This window comes from Salvelinus namaycush, unplaced genomic scaffold (assembly GCF_016432855.1).
Source record: "Salvelinus namaycush isolate Seneca unplaced genomic scaffold, SaNama_1.0 Scaffold804, whole genome shotgun sequence".
NCBI lineage: Eukaryota > Metazoa > Chordata > Actinopteri > Salmoniformes > Salmonidae > Salvelinus > Salvelinus namaycush.
Genome location: NW_024061536.1, coordinates 42,501 through 60,102, shown reverse-complemented (window position 1 = coordinate 60,102; position 17,602 = coordinate 42,501). Strand labels below are relative to the sequence as shown.

General features: G+C 40.8%; 2 protein-coding genes across 2 annotated transcripts in view; both read right to left on the bottom strand.

Annotated features, from left to right (window-relative positions):
* The window catches only part of LOC120042918 (leucine-rich repeat and guanylate kinase domain-containing protein-like), a 41,656-nt gene extending 39,281 nt beyond the window's left edge, over positions 1-2,375 (bottom strand). The window contains exons 1-6 of the mRNA XM_038987683.1: positions 2,370-2,375; positions 2,010-2,114; positions 1,728-1,809; positions 1,397-1,497; positions 983-1,064; positions 742-866 (exon numbers count right to left, since the gene is read on the bottom strand). Coding sequence (XP_038843611.1) covers positions 742-866; positions 983-1,064; positions 1,397-1,497; positions 1,728-1,809; positions 2,010-2,114; positions 2,370-2,375 — 501 coding nt within the window. The remainder of the gene's footprint in view (positions 1-741; positions 867-982; positions 1,065-1,396; positions 1,498-1,727; positions 1,810-2,009; positions 2,115-2,369) is intronic.
* Positions 2,376-3,300: 925 nt separating this feature from the next.
* Positions 3,301-17,602, bottom strand: part of LOC120042919 (exocyst complex component 4-like) — a 56,225-nt gene continuing 41,923 nt past the window's right edge. Inside the window, exon 5 of the mRNA XM_038987684.1 lies at positions 3,301-5,337. Within this exon, the coding sequence (XP_038843612.1) occupies positions 5,100-5,337 (238 nt within the window). The 3' untranslated portion in view covers positions 3,301-5,099. The remainder of the gene's footprint in view (positions 5,338-17,602) is intronic.

Genomic DNA, 17,602 nt, shown 5'->3' with positions numbered 1-17,602 from the left:
GAGGAGAGGAGGGGGTGTTGAACAGGGTCCAGGCCTGCTCACACCGCCGGCAGCTGGTCCCAGAGGGGAGGGTGGAAGCGGACAGGGGACACGGCTACATCTTGCTGACGATGAGGAATCACTTTGATAAAGGACACCAGCATCCGTCAGAGAGGGAGAGGGAAGGGTCTGGAGGCCCGCTGGCACAGCCATATGGTGGCTCTCACACTGGAGCCCATGTCTGTGTGTCTTTGAAAAGCTGAAGCTCAATTATGTCTGTGGTTTAAATATGAGACAGGAGAGGGGGGAGGGGAGAGTTAAAAATACACCACCTGCTGTCGTCATGTTTGAAGAGAAAGAAGTGGTCAAATATTGTGTGTAGCATAACTGGCACCATACTGGGGGGGAAACCTTTTAGAAAAGCCATGACATAATGGAAGAATGTAGACAGCAGGTAGGGACATCAAGGTGAAAACAGAAAACAACTGATTCACAGGAAAACACTTGTGTCCTAGTCTGTAGGCCATATTAAATCAGCCACAAGACCAACCACTAACCACAGTACTGATGAGCTTGGAGAGCTGCGTCTATACAACCGGATGGGCATATTCATAAATGAGCATAACCCATGGTAAAATATTATCTTTAAGAATCAAATTATTCAACAAACACACGTAATGTAATTATTCATGTAAAGTAATATCTACATATATAACACACATGCAAAGTGTTAGAAATGGAATAATTCAAGTTAGGACCTACCAGACAGAGGTCTTTGATTGGCAGGTTGTCCAGGCCACTGATACAGGAGATCTTGTTGTGTGCCAGGCTGAGGTGTGTGAGGCTGTCACAATGCAGCAGACCACCGATCTCACTGAAACAGTTGTCTATCCAGAACGGGCACACGTTAAGAATGGTATACAATGAGGAAGTAGTCTAGATAAGAACTTGACGTGTACGTGTGTGTGTGTGTGTGTGTGTGTAAATACTTTTTGAAGGATACAGTCCAGATTCAGTTTACTCAAAGACGAGTAGGCTGACAAATGTGTCATCACTGACATCTGGTTATGGGAAAAGTTAACCTCCTGCGGAATACAACAAACATGAATAGTGAATCAAATGGACCAATCTTTAAATGCTTTTTGCAATGAAGAAAAATGAAAATAAACAACCAAATGCATGTATAGTATGATAACTTCTACTAGTACTGTATAACTCACTGATAAACAATAAGAAGAAGTCAGCCCTGGTAAGTTCCTTGTCATTGCAGGGTAGGTAATACTTAGTAAGCATATGGAATGACACTACAGTATAAATGGTCTATGATGATTGGAACCCATCTTCTGGGACTATAGGCATCAAGAAATCCCAAGCCACAAATCAACCGTTGTCTTATCCTGTCTGCTGAAGGTCCCACCTTGAGGTTCTTGGGCGCCTGGAATCCAAAGAAGTCGGTGAGTTGGTTGTGGGAGGCGTCCAGGATGATGAGATACGGCATGTGGCTTACACAGGATAAATCTACCAGTCAACAAACATTAGGAGAGTCGGGCGAGCAGAGTGGGAGAGATGGCAACACCTGACACACAACTGTTTTTATACAGACCAGAAGCATAGAAGAAGTTACACGGGCACCGATGAGAAATTAACCGTTGTTTAATTAATTAGGCTAATCAAGCTACATTTTCTATATCAGTAATTAGAATCCTAACAAGGCATACAGTGCATTTGTTAATATGAGACACACACACCTTTTATTTTGTTGTAAGGAAGTTCTAGCTTTTGAAGGTGGACGTAATTGCATAGGATGGATACATTATTCAGATTTCGACCCTGGATAGAGACATATTCCGAAATTGAATTCCACGTGACATAGAAAACAAAACAAGAAAAGAACCACAACACAAATGGAAAGTAAACAGATTTGTTAGATACTCTTCGGCATATAGTCTGATGGAAAACAGTTACTCTTGTGAAGCATATTATCAGCGATTGATGGGGTTCCACTATCAACCTGAAGTGTGTGTTCTTACAGGCGCACAGAGGAACTGGTAGACATGCTCTAGTCCAGTGGCAGAGTGTCCCAGGTTGGATAAACAGCTGGAAACGTCCTCTTCAGTCAACACACCATCGTGTTTCTGTATGAGACATAGCTACATCAAAATGTTTTGCAGTACACAATAGAACAAGTCATGCATTGTCAATGCATTGTTTTTTTGCACCAAACTTCTGTTATTATGAAACTCTGAGTAGAAAGAGAGAGAGAGAAGTTGCTTGCATCCTCAAAGTAATTAACATTAACAGCGTCTTATTCACCAAGCCTCATGGCCCATCTGACTAAAGCAGCTAGCATCTTTATTAATTTAGCTGTTACCCCTAGCTTCCTCCCTTACCTCCATTGTCTTCTCCTCCTTCTCTTCCTCGGAGGTTGAAAACGTGTCTGCACACGGCTGATGAACCACAGCAGGAAATGGTTGCGCATCAGTGGTCTCCTGTGTCACTGACTCATGAGGATAGCAAGTGGGTGACCCAGAGGAATACTGGGGCGTTGTTTGCTTCCCGATATCTTGCAAATTGTAAATTGTCGAAGTAGAAGACATTTTGGATGAAATTGTTTGGCATGAAAATACTTTTGGTATATTTTTACTTACTAATTAACCTTGGTAGGTAGCTATTTTGAAATTTGGCTCTGCTGGAGCGGATAGCGTTCTCTGTTGCTTAGTAACGATGACGTGTCAGTAGGTGAATTGAACTGTGGGATATGTCGTTTTTGATTTATTTACTCCCCAACAGTTCATAAAAGCTTTCAAACCCTGGTTCCACCATCTGGAAAAAGTAATATATTCCTGCATTTTCATTTTAGTGTGCTGAGACAAATATTCGCCATTAAATCTTCTAATAACTTTACACTAATCACCATGTTGAAACCTCAATCATGCTCACCAAAATGCAGAAAAAAAGCTTGACATACTAGATTTCAAGTAGTGTGCTTTGTGCATCAGACATCTTTCAACAGGTCTTGATCATTCTACAGAAAAGCCTTCTTCTGACGTCCCATCAGATCTGGCAGCTGAGCTCAATTCCTGACAGTGTATATTTTGGATCCGTCTGTCTAAAATGACATCATCGGACAAAGTCAATTTGTGTCAATGTGAAAAGATTTTGAATTATACGGTGCAACAGCGCATAGACAGACCATGTTGTTTGGGTAGTGTTTCGTTCTGTATGGCATTCGTCAATTCCTCTGTGTCAATGGAAGAAACTAGTCCCAAGGTAGGAAACTGGCACTTTTCATTGTACAAAAACACACAAACTGCTCATATACACAGAGGAATGTTGATGTTTTATTTCAGCAAGATCAGTGTACACAATGGCAAGTCATCTTTAATTCAGTGTAGGATTGCTATTCAAGGCATTGGTCTGAAAGGGACTTTTAACAGACAATGGAGAAATTATCAAATTAATCCTTAAATCACACAGGGACTCATTAACCTCCGTTCTTATCAGGTGTTTGTGAAAAAACTCATCAGACATGAAACCACTCTCATATTACACACTGTAGATGTGCAAAACGACATGTCTTAAACAAACAAATAAAGCAAAGCGTAAAAAAAAAAAAAAAGTGAAATATTTTTGTAGATCTTTACATTATTTAAAATGTGGGTATAGGGGTCCGATATACCAGATCATTTAAATCCAGATGGAGTGTTCTCTTGTTCACAGAATCAGCAGAAAAAAACTCCTCACTTGTGCAGAGTACTGCAAGCCATAGAGACCTCCATAGTGTGTGTGTGTAATATAGGACGTGTTTGTTGTGTGTGTGTACGTGTATGTGTGTGTCTTGAGTGTGCTGAGTAAAATAAATGCTTTTCCTATGGCACTAGGCAATCCCTCCGGCAACCACAAGGCTCATATTGATCCCAGCCTACATGTCATTATGATGGATGGTTCCGCTGGGTTCTGGTGAGCAGCACTGCCACAACTCTCCCCTGTTCTCTTTACTCCCTCCCCCGCTCTTGTTAAGTACTTTTCCTCTGAGTTAATTAACTAAACATACTGAGGGGATGCAGGGGAAGGAATGATTTGTGACTCCTTGCAAGTGTATTCACTTTAGAATAGTTTTAGCAGAAGTTTTAGCAGTTGTAGTGGTAGGAAGGGGAGTAGTGATTTGCAATTACATCCCTATTAAGTTCAAGACCTTGAGTGTTGGGACTATATACACACTTAAATTGTACTGGATACATTGGCCCCCATCCTCTAGCACACATGCACACCTCAACGCTGCAGCACAGTTAACGTATTTTTTCAGGACAGTGGCAAATACTATAATCAGAATCGGCTATAGCTACATTATATCCAATCTACATTATTCTAAAAGTGAGAGAGAAATAGAGTGAACCACAGCTGAGGTGGGGAATCAATTTCTTTCTTTGTCCTTGGGGAAGAAGAATGGCCACAAAATGGCCACAAGCAGGAGGAGAGAAGTGATAATCTCGACAGTCTAATCTGGCATCTGGTATTGCAGACACAGTCAGCGGGCCCACGAGGGAGAGCTGGAGGGAGAGCTGTAATTGAGAGCAGCAGTTAGATGTAATAAGACAATGAGATGAGAAAGGCCCCAAAACCAGACTCTCAGAAAATTCCCCCATTCTCCACAGGTGAGACTAGGGCCGACCACATATGGGATGATTGAAGGGAGTCATTTTTTAAATTGGAGAGTGTGTGTGTGTGATTTCTTGAGGAACTGGCTGCATTCTTGCCAGTGAATAAGCAGATGAGTTACAACAACAGATGCATATTGGTAACTAAGTTCAAACCTTAAATCAGTAACTACTCAATGTACAGCCTACCAGCATTATCTCAACCCCCAAAACATATTACATGGTTATTTACGGTCTGCCATAGGATCTAATGAAGACTCAGTTAGGACTTTTACAAACGCAGTTCAACACCCGTCCCTGTGGAGGTGCTGACCAGTCCCTCAGAAGGTTAGCTGACACTGCTAGGTCAGCTCTAAAATACTAGCTTTAATCTAAACCCTTTTTCCAGACAGGAGGTTGAGAAACACTGGACAGTAATGCAAACAGACCATTGCCAACAACAGCCTCCCAATGTCCCCCCTCTCAAACAGTAGTGATCTTCTTGTCCTTGGTGGCCTGCTTGAAGGCTGCCTGCTCGCAGATGATCTCCTTGAGGCGCTGCAGCCGGACGTTCTGCGTGCTCAGGTCTCCCACGCCCGTCTGGCTCCTCTGCAGCAGGCTGAGGGCGTGGATGTACTCCAGCTCTGTGTAGCGAACGCCCTGGTCCACCACCAGGTTGAGCAGCTCATCTGCAGCGTTGTACAGCATCTCATAGTACTGCCTAAACAGGGGAGGAGATGACTTCATTGATCAATGCCCATGAGAATGTTCTGTGTTATTCCAATCCCTCTGAAAGACAGAGGTCAGAGAGGTCAGAGCAAAGGGGGAGAGGGAAGGGGGAGAGGAGATGGTGGTTAGGGGGTTAGAGGGAGGAAGGAGATGGGGGACAGGAGAGGTCAGAGGTCAGTAACCAGTAGTACAGATGAGTAGAGAAAAAGGAATCAACACTATGATGTTGTTGATCTGGTACTACTGTACCATACTGCCTCACATAACACTATGATGTTGTTGATCAGGTACTACTGTACCATACTGCCACACATAACACTATGATGTTGTTGATCTGGTACTACTGTACCATACTGCCTCACATAACACTATGATGTTGTTGATCTGGTACTACTGTACCATACTGCCACACATAACACTATGATGTTGTTGATGGTACTACTGTACCATACTGCCTCACATAACACTATGATGTTGTTGATCTGGTACTACTGTACCATACTGCCTCACATAACACTATGATGTTGTTGATCTGGTACTACTGTACCATACTGCCTCACATACCACTATGATGCTGTTGATCAGGTACTACTGTACCATACTGCCTCACATAACACTATGATGCTGTTGATCTTGTACTACTGTACCATACTGCCACACATAACACTATGATGTTGTTGATCAGGTACTACTGTACCATACTGCCTCACATAACACTATGATGTTGTTGATCTGGTACTACTGTACCATACTGCCTCACATAACACTATGATGTTGTTGATCAGGTACTACTGTACCATACTGCCTCACATAACACTATGATGTTGTTGATCTGGTACTACTGTACCATACTGCCTCACATAACACTATGATGCTGTTGATCAGGTACTACTGTACCATACTGCCCCACATAACACTATGATGTTGTTGATCAGGTACTACTGTACCATACTGCCACACATAACACTATGATGTTGTTGATCAGGTACTACTGTACCATACTGCCTCACATAACACTATGATGTTGTTGATCTGGTACTACTGTACCATACTGCCTCACATAACACTATGATGTTGTTGATCTGGTACTACTGTACCATACTGCCTCACATAACACTATGATGTTGTTGATCTGGTACTACTGTACCATACTGCCACACATAACACTATGATGTTGTTGATCAGGTACTACTGTACCATACTGCCTCACATAACACTATGATGTTGTTGATCAGGTACTACTGTACCATACTGCCTCACATAACACTATGATGTTGTTGATCAGGTACTACTGTACCATACTGCCTCACATAACACTATGATGTTGTTGATCTGGTACTACTGTACCATACTGCCTCACATAACACTATGATGTTGTTGATCAGGTACTACTGTACCATACTGCCACACATAACACTATGATGTTGTTGATCAGGTACTACTGTACCATACTGCCACACATAACACTATGATGTTGTTGATCAGGTACTACTGTACCATACTGCCTCACATAACACTATGATGCTGTTGATCTGGTACTACTGTACCATACTGCCTCACATAACACTATGATGTTGTTGATCAGGTACTACTGTACCATACTGCCTCACATAACACTATGATGTTGTTGATCTGGTACTACTGTACCATACTGCGACACATAACACTATGATGTTGTTGATCAGGTACTACTGTACCATACTGCCTCACATAACACTATGATGTTGTTGATCTGGTACTACTGTACCATACTGCCTCACATAACACTATGATGTTGTTGATCTGGTACTACTGTACCATACTGCCTCACATAACACTATGATGTTGTTGATCTGGTACTACTGTACCATACTGCCATCACATAACACTATGATGTTGTTGATCTGGTACTACTGTACCATACTGCCTCACATAACACTATGATGTTGTTGATCTGGTACTACTGTACCATACTGCCTCACATAACACTATGATGTTGTTGATCAGGTACTACTGTACCATACTGCCACACATAACACTATGATGTTGTTGATCTAGTACTACTGTACCATACTGCCTCACATAACACTATGATGTTGTTGATCAGGTACTACTGTACCATACTGCCTCACATAACACTATGATGTTGTTGATCAGGTACTACTGTACCATACTGCCTCACATAACACTATGATGTTGTTGATCAGGTACTACTGTACCATACTGCCACACATAACACTATGATGTTGTTGATCAGGTACTACTGTACCATACTGCCTCACATAACACTATGATGTTGTTGATCTGGTACTACTGTACCATACTGCCTCACATAACACTATGATGTTGTTGATCTGGTACTACTGTACCATACTGCCTCACATAACACTCTGATGTTGTTGATCAGGTACTACTGTACCATACTGCCACACATAACACTATGATGTTGTTGATCAGGTACTACTGTACCATACTGCCACACATAACACTATGATGTTGTTGATCAGGTACTACTGTACCATACTGCCTCACATAACACTATGATGTTGTTGATCAGGTACTACTGTACCATACTGCCTCACATAACACTATGATGTTGTTGATCAGGTACTACTGTACCATACTGCCTCACATAACACTATGATGTTGTTGATCTGGTACTACTGTACCATACTGCCTCACATAACACTATGATGTTGTTGATCTGGTACTACTGTACCATACTGCCTCACATAACACTATGATGTTGTTGATCAGGTACTACTGTACCATACTGCCTCACATAACACTATGATGCTGTTGATCTGGTACTACTGTACCATACTGCCTCACATAACACTATGATGCTGTTGATCAGGTACTACTGTACCATACTGCCTCACATAACACTATGATGCTGTTGATCTGGTACTACTGTACCATACTGCCTCACATAACACTATGATGCTGTTGATCTGGTACTACTGTACCATACTGCCTCACATAACACTATGATGTTGTTGATCTAGGTACTACTGTACCATACTGCCTCACATAACACTATGATGTTGTTGATCAGGTACTACTGTACCATACTGCCTCACATAACACTATGATGCTGTTGATCTGGTACTACTGTACCATACTGCCTCACATAACACTATGATGCTTGTTGATCAGGTACTACTGTACCATACTGCCTCACATAACACTATGATGTTGTTGATCAGGTACTACTGTACCATACTGCCTCACATAACACTATGATGTTGTTGATCTGGTACTACTGTACCATACTGCCACACATAACACTATGATGTTGTTGATCAGGTACTACTGTAGCATACTGCCACACATAACACTATGATGTTGTTGATCAGGTACTACTGTACCATACTGCCTCACATAACACTATGATGTTGTTGATCAGGTACTACTGTACCATACTGCCACACATAACACTATGATGTTGTTGATCTGGTACTACTGTACCATACTGCCTCACATAACACTATGATGTTGTTGATCTGGTACTACTGTACCATACTGCCTCACATAACACTATGATGTTGTTGATCAGGTACTACTGTACCATACTGCCACACATAACACTATGATGTTGTTGATCTGGTACTACTGTACCATACTGCCTCACATAACACTATGATGTTGTTGATCTGGTACTACTGTACCATACTGCCACACATAACACTATGCTGTTGTTGATCAGGTACTTCTGTACCATACTGCCACACATAACACTATGATGTTGTTGATCTGGTACTACTGTACCATACTGCCTCACATAACACTATGATGTTGTTGATCTGGTACTACTGTACCATACTGCCTCACATAACACTATGATGTTGTTGATCTGGTACTACTGTACCATACTGCCACACATAACACTATGATGTTGTTGATCTGGTACTACTGTACCATACTGCCACACATAACACTATGATGTTGTTGATCTGGTACTACTGTACCATACTGCCACACATAACACTATGATGTTGTTGATCAGGTACTACTGTACCATACTGCCTCACATAACACTATGATGCTGTTGATCTGGTACTACTGTACCATACTGCCTCACATAACACTATGATGTTGTTGATCTGGTACTACTGTACCATACTGCCACACATAACACTATGATGTTGTTGATCAGGTACTACTGTACCATACTGCCACACATAACACTATGATGTTGTTGATCTGGTACTACTGTACCATACTGCCTCACATAACACTATGATGTTGTTGATCTGGTACTACTGTACCATACTGCCTCACATAACACTATGATGTTGTTGATCTAGTACTACTGTACCATACTGCCTCACATAACACTATGATGTTGTTGATCTGGTACTACTGTACCATACTGCCTCACATAACACTATGATGTTGTTGATCTGGTACTACTGTACCATACTGCCACACATAACACTATGATGTCGTTGATCAGGTACTACTGTACCATACTGCCTCACATAACACTATGATGTTGTTGATCAGGTACTACTGTACCATACTGCCTCACATAACACTATGATGCTGTTGATCAGGTACTACTGTACCATACTGCCTCACATAACACTATGATGCTGTTGATCAGGTACTACTGTACCATACTGCCTCACATAACACTATGATGTTGTTGATCTGGTACTACTGTACCATACTGCCTCACATAACACTATGATGTTGTTGATCTGGTACTACTGTACCATACTGCCACACATAACACTATGATGTTGTTGATCAGGTACTACTGTACCATACTGCCACACATAACACTATGATGTTGTTGATCTGGTACTACTGTAACATACTGCCACACATAACACTATGATGTTGTTGATGGTACTTCTGTACCATACTGCCACACATAACACTATGATGTTGTTGATCTAGTACTACTGTACCATACTGCCTCACATAACACTATGATGTTGTTGATCTGGTACTACTGTACCATACTGCCTCACATAACACTATGCTGTTGTTGATCTAGTACTACTGTGCCATACTGCCTCACATAACACTATGATGTTGTTGATCTGGTACTACTGTACCATACTGCCACACATAACACTATGATGTTGTTGATCAGGTACTACTGTACCATACTGCCTCACATAACACTATGATGCTGTTGATCTGGTACTACTGTACCATACTGCCTCACATAACACTATGATGTTGTTGATCTGGTACTACTGTACCATACTGCCTCACATAACACTATGATGTTGTTGATCTGGTACTACTGTACCATTCTGCCTCACATAACACTATGATGCTGTTGATCTGGTACTACTGTACCATACTGCCTCACATAACACTATGATGCTGTTGATCAGGTAATACTGTACCATACTGCCTCACATAACACTATGATGTTGTTGATCAGGTACTACTGTACCATACTGCCACACATAACACTATGATGTTGTTGATCTGGTACTACTGTACCATACTGCCACACATACCACTATGATGTTGTTGATCTAGTACTACTGTACCATACTGCCTCACATAACACTATGATGTTGTTGATCAGGTACTACTGTACCATACTGCCACACATAACACTATGATGTTGTTGATCTGGTACTACTGTACCATACTGCCTCACATAACACTATGATGCTGTTGATCTGGTACTACTGTACCATACTGCCTCACATAACACTATGCTGTTGTTGATCAGGTACTACTGTACCATACTGCCTCACATAACACTATGATGTTGTTGATCAGGTACTACTGTACCATACTGCCTCACATAACACTATGATGTTGTTGATCAGGTACTACTGTACCATACTGCCTCACATAACACTATGATGCTGTTGATCTGGTACTACTGTACCATACTGCCTCACATAACACTATGATGTTGTTGATCTGGTACTACTGTACCATACTGCCTCACATAACACTATGATGTTGTTGATCAGGTACTACTGTACCATACTGCCTCACATAACACTATGATGTTGTTGATCAGGTACTACTGTACCATACTGCCACACATAACACTATGATGTTGTTGATCAGGTACTACTCTACCATACTGCCTCACATAACACTATGATGTTGTTGATCAGGTACTACTGTACCATACTGCCTCACATAACACTATGATGCTGTTGATCTGGTACTACTGTACCATACTGCCTCACATAACACTATGATGTTGTTGATCAGGTACTACTGTACCATACTGCCACAAATAACACTATGATGTTGTTGATCTGATACTACTGTACCATACTGCCACACATAACGCTATGATGCTGTTGATCTGGTACTACTGTACCATACTGCCTCACATAACACTATGATGTTGTTGATCTGGTACTACTGTACCATACTGCCACACATAACACTATGATGTTGTTGATCAGGTACTACTGTACCATACTGCCTCACAAAACACTATGATGGTGTTGATCTAGTACTACTGTACCATACTGCCTCACATAACACTATGATGTTGTTGATCTGGTACTACTGTACCATACTGCCTCACATAACACTATGATGCTGTTGATCAGGTACTACTGTACCATACTGCCTCACATAACACTATGCTGTTGTTGATCTGGTACTACTGTACCATACTGCCTCACATAACACTATGATGTTGTTGATCGGGTACTACTGTACCATACTGCCTCACATAACACTATGATGTTGTTGATCAGGTACTACTGTACCATACTGCCTCACAAAACACTATGATGGTGTTGATCTAGTACTACTGTACCATACTGCCTCACATAACACTATGATGTTGTTGATCTGGTACTACTGTACCATACTGCCTCACATACCACTATGATGCTGTTGATCAGGTACTACTGTACCATACTGCCTCACATAACACTATGCTGTTGTTGATCTGGTACTACTGTACCATACTGCCACACATAACACTATGATGTTGTTGATCTAGTACTACTGTACCATACTGCCTCACATAACACTATGATGTTGTTGATCAGGTACTACTGTACCATACTGCCTCACATAACACTATGATGTTGTTGATCTAGTACTACTGTACCATACTGCCTCACATAACACTATGATGTTGTTGATCAGGTACTACTGTACCATACTGCCTCACATAACACTATGATGTTGTTGATCTGGTACTACTGTACCATACTGCCACACATAACACTATGATGTTGTTGATCTGGTACTACTGTACCATACTGCCTCACATAACACTATGATGCTGTTGATCAGGTACTACTGTACCATACTGCCTCACATAACACTATGATGTTGTTGATCAGGTACTACTGTACCATACTGCCTCACATAACACTATGATGTTGTTGATCAGGTACTACTGTACCATACTGCCTCACATAACACTATGATGTTGTTGATCTGGTACTACTGTACCATACTGCCACACATAACACTATGATGTTGTTGATCTGGTACAAGGCCTACCTTCAAACTCAGTGCCTCTTTGCTTGACATCATGGGAAAATCAAAAGAAATCAGCCAAGACCGCAGAAAAAAATTTGTAGACCTTCACTAGTCTGGTTCATCCTTGGGAGCAATTTCCAAAAGCCTGAAGATACCACGTTCATCTGTACAAACAATAGTACGCAAGTATAAACACCATGGGATCCTAACTGACTAGGATTAAATGTCAAGAATTGTGAAAAACTGAGTTTAAATGTATTTGGCTAAGGTGTATGTAAACTTCTGACTTCAACTGTATATTGATGGTGGTTTAATCCATATGTATATTGAAGGTGGTTTAATCCATATGTATATTGATGGTGGTTTAATCCATATGTATATTGAAGGTGGTTTAATCCATATGTATATTGATGGTGGTTTAATCCATATGTATATTGAAGGTGGTTTAATCCATATGTATATTGAAGGTGGTTTAATCCATATGTATATTGAAGGTGGTTTAATCCATATGTATATTGATGGTGGTTTAATCCATATGTATATTGAAGGTGGTTTAATCCATATGTATATTGATGGTGGTTTAATCCATATGTATATTGATGGTGGTTTAATCCAATTTTATATTGATGGTTGTATAATTCATATGTATATTGATGGTGGTTTAATCCATATGTATATTGATGGTAGTTTAATCCATATGTATATTGATGGTAGTTTAATCCATATGTATATTGATGGTGATTTAATCCATATGTATATTGATGGTTGTTTAATCCATATGTATATTGAAGGTGGTTTAATCCATATGTATATTGATGGTGGTTTAATCCATATGTATATTGAAGGTGGTTTAATCCATATGTATATTGATGGTAGTTTAATCCATATGTATATTGATGGTGATTTAATCCATATGTATATTGATGGTTGTTTAATCCATATGTATATTGAAGGTGGTTTAATCCATATGTATATTGATGGTAGTTTAATCCATATGTATATTGATGGTAGTTTAATCCATATGTATATTGAAGGTGGTTTAATCCATATGTATATTGATGGTGGTTTAATCCATATGTATATTGATGGTGGTTTAATCCATATGTATATTGATGGTGGTTTAATCCATATGTATATTGATGGTGATTTAATCCATATGTATATTGATGGTAGTTTAATCCATATGTATATTGATGGTAGTTTAATCCATATGTATATTGATGGTGATTTAATCCATATGTATATTGATGGTTGTTTAATCCATATGTATATTGATGGTAGTTTAATCCATATGTATATTGATGGTGATTTAATCCATATGTATATTGATGGTGATTTAATCCATATGTATATTGATGGTTGTTTAATCCATATGTATATTGATGGTGATTTAATCCATATGTATATTGATGGTGATTTAATCCATATGTATATTGAAGATGGTTTAATCCATATGTATATTGATGGTAGTTTAATCCATATGTATATTGAAGGTGGTTTAATCCATATGTATATTGAAGATGGTTTAATCCAATTTTATATTGATGGTTGTTTAATCCATATGTATATTGATGGTGATTTAATCCATATGTATATTGATGGTTGTTTAATCCATATGTATATTGAAGGTGGTTTAATCCATATGTATATTGAAGGTGGTTTAATCCATATGTATATTGAAGGTGGTTTAATCCATATGTATATTGATGGTGGTTTAATCCATATGTATATTGAAGGTGGTTTAATCCATATGTATATTGATGGTGATTTAATCCATATGTATACTGAAGGTGGTTTAATCCATATGTATACTGAAGGTGGTTTAATCCATATGTATATTGATGGTGATTTAATCCATATGTATATTGAAGATGGTTTAATCCATAATGACAGGGAAAACACAGAGTTTACAGTACCTACAAAGCAGACAGATTAAACATATATGTAAATATGAATGCACACACACAGCTATGGAAGATATATGAATGCATTAGAGAGTACCATAGAGCCGGGCTGACTATGTCTCTGCTCTGGGGCTAAACTGGCCAATACCTCAGAGACTGTGTGGGCAGCAGCAGCACAGACACACAGACAGACAGACAGACAGACAGATAGCATCGCTATACGCCACTGGCTAGTAGAGAAATCCCATTCACTTAGATTACACTCCCACAATGGTGTTTTGGATGGGTATGAGAGGTGCCCACAAAAGGGGACACACACACACACACACACACACACACACACACACACACACACACACACACACACACACACACACACACACACACACACACACACACACACACACACACACACACACACACACACACACACACACAACCTGGGGGCATCGGGAAGCTCAATCTCTTCACCCATCTCCTCCTTTAACTCAGCTCTTTGTGCCCAGAGAAAGAGAGTGATTTAAAGTGGTGTCCATCAAAGCAGCAGGGAGAGGAAGGCTAAGCTGAGGGAAAGTCTTCCATTGTGTCCAGGAGAAGAAATCCCAAGGAAGTCACAAGCACACAGGTGCAAATCCCGTGTGTGTGTGTGTGTGTGTGTGTACCTGAATAGGATTAGTTATTATCTTGTTGTATTATTTCTAAGCCTCTCCCATTACTAAACCTAATGGTTATTTTCCTATGTCGGAATTACTGAACAATTCTGCAGCCTTTTGTGTCAAGCTACTTCTGCTGTTGTAATATTGCAAGTAGAACAGAGAGAGAGCGAGCGAGAGAGAGATAACAAATATATATATATATATATGAGAGAGAGAGCGAGAGGAAGATAACAAATATGGAGAGAGAGAGATAACAAATATGGAGAGAGAGAGAGAGAGAGAAATAACACATATGGAGAGAGAGAGAGAGAGAGAGAGAAATAACACATATGGAGAGAGAGAGAGAGAGAGAGAGAGAGAGATAACAAATATGGAGAGAGAGAGAGAGATAACAAATATGGAGAGCGAGAGAGAGAGGAAGATAACAAATATGGAGAGAGAGAGAGATAACAAATATGGAGAGAGAGAGAGAGAGAGAGAGGAAGATAACAAATATGCAGAGAGAGAGAGAGAGAGAGAGAGAGAGAGAGAGAGAGAGAGAGAGAGAGAGAGAGAGAGAGAGAGAGAGACAGAGACAGAGACAGAGACAGAGACAGAGATTAGGTCTCTAGACTTTCACAGCTGTGTGTGGGGATTCATTTATTTAATATTTCTCTCTTTCAAGTAATGCCCTTGGTTTGTGAACTATTTGCATACTCGCTCTCTTCTCCTCTCTCCCTCCAAGGCCCTGTTCGTTTTTCAATGCTCACCCTCAATGAGCTCGTCAATATTGATGAGGGGTCATACCGGTTCCTTTGCTCGCCACAGGCAGAGACACAGAGAAACCCCTGATGGGCAGCACAGTGTTCTTATCACATTCTCAAATATGCACCACATGTCTCTACTGTGTGTGTGTCCACTGTGTGTGTGTGTGTCTACTGTGTGTGTGTCCACTGTGTGTGTGTGTGTCTACTGTGTGTGTGTCCACTGTGTGTGTGTGTCCACTGTGTGTGTGTGTGTGTCTACTGTGTGTGTGTCCACTGTGTGTGTGTGTGTGTCTACTGTGTGTGTGTCCACTGTGTGTGTGTGTGTCTACTGTGTGTGTGTCCACTGTGTGTGTGTGTCCACTGTGTGTGTGTCTACTGTGTGTGTGTGTGTGTGTGTGTGTGTGTGTGTGTGTGTGTGTGTGTGTGTGTGTGTGTGTGTGTGTGTGTGTGTGTGTGTGTGTGTGTGTGTCTATTGTGTGTGTGTATGTGTCTACTGTGTGTGTGTGTGTTATTCACGTCCAAAACACCACTTCCATTCCCCAGATACTGCATGCGATTAGCTGCACACAGGAGGACATAGTCCACATTGTTATGTGAACTGAAAAGAAATGTGTTTGTTTTTAGAAGGGAAAGCTTTGAAGAGAACAATTAACAACCCACACACACACCGTTCTCAAAGGGATGTAGAAAAACAGGGGATGAATAAAACAGATGTGGGGAAAAAGTGATAATTGACAACTTTACTTTGTATAAATGTTGGTATATTTATGTTCTCACATCTGGGCAAGGCCGTTCCAGTTTGGGTCGCTTGTAAACCAGTTTATAAGGCTATAGTGTATAATGTTCTCTAAGGCCCTATCTTTGGTTGCCTCCCTGTGTACTGAATGTGAAAGTCTAATATACTGTGTGACTGAGCAAACGGACTGATCTACAAGTGATAATGAGGAGTTATTTAGCATGCAAGGTGATTTGTAGATCAGTCAGTCAGCAGCTGCCGACTGCAATGAGTCAATCTGGAACAGAACCACAGTCTGCAGGTACACCGTGTTTCTGTCTATTATAGGGCACTTTGCATTTCAAGCCTTTGGGTTTGGATTTTGGGGGATCAATCTCCAAACTGATTGGCAATGTCTGGATCTCCATGTTGCCCCACAGTACTGTCCTCTCTTTGGCCTGTTCTACTGGGCCTCATCCCTCTGTCATCATGTTGACTGGACACCTGGCTATCTGGACCCTGCTGTTGTACCAGGGGGAAGTTTGGAAGTGCTGGGTGTGTGTGTGTGTGAGGGGGGTGGAGTGTGTGAGAGAGAGAGAGATTGTTTGTTGGTGTGTGTGTGTGTGTGTGACAACTCATCGCCCCCCCAGATGCCAAAAACTCCCCCAACCAACCACTTCATTACCCAGGTGCTTGGAAAGTAATTTGCCCAACAGCGGCTGTTAATCAGATTAAATTCTCTGTGCTCTTACACCTTCGCCCCCCCCCCCAGCCTTTATTCACCCATTAGGGGGAGATAATGAAGGAA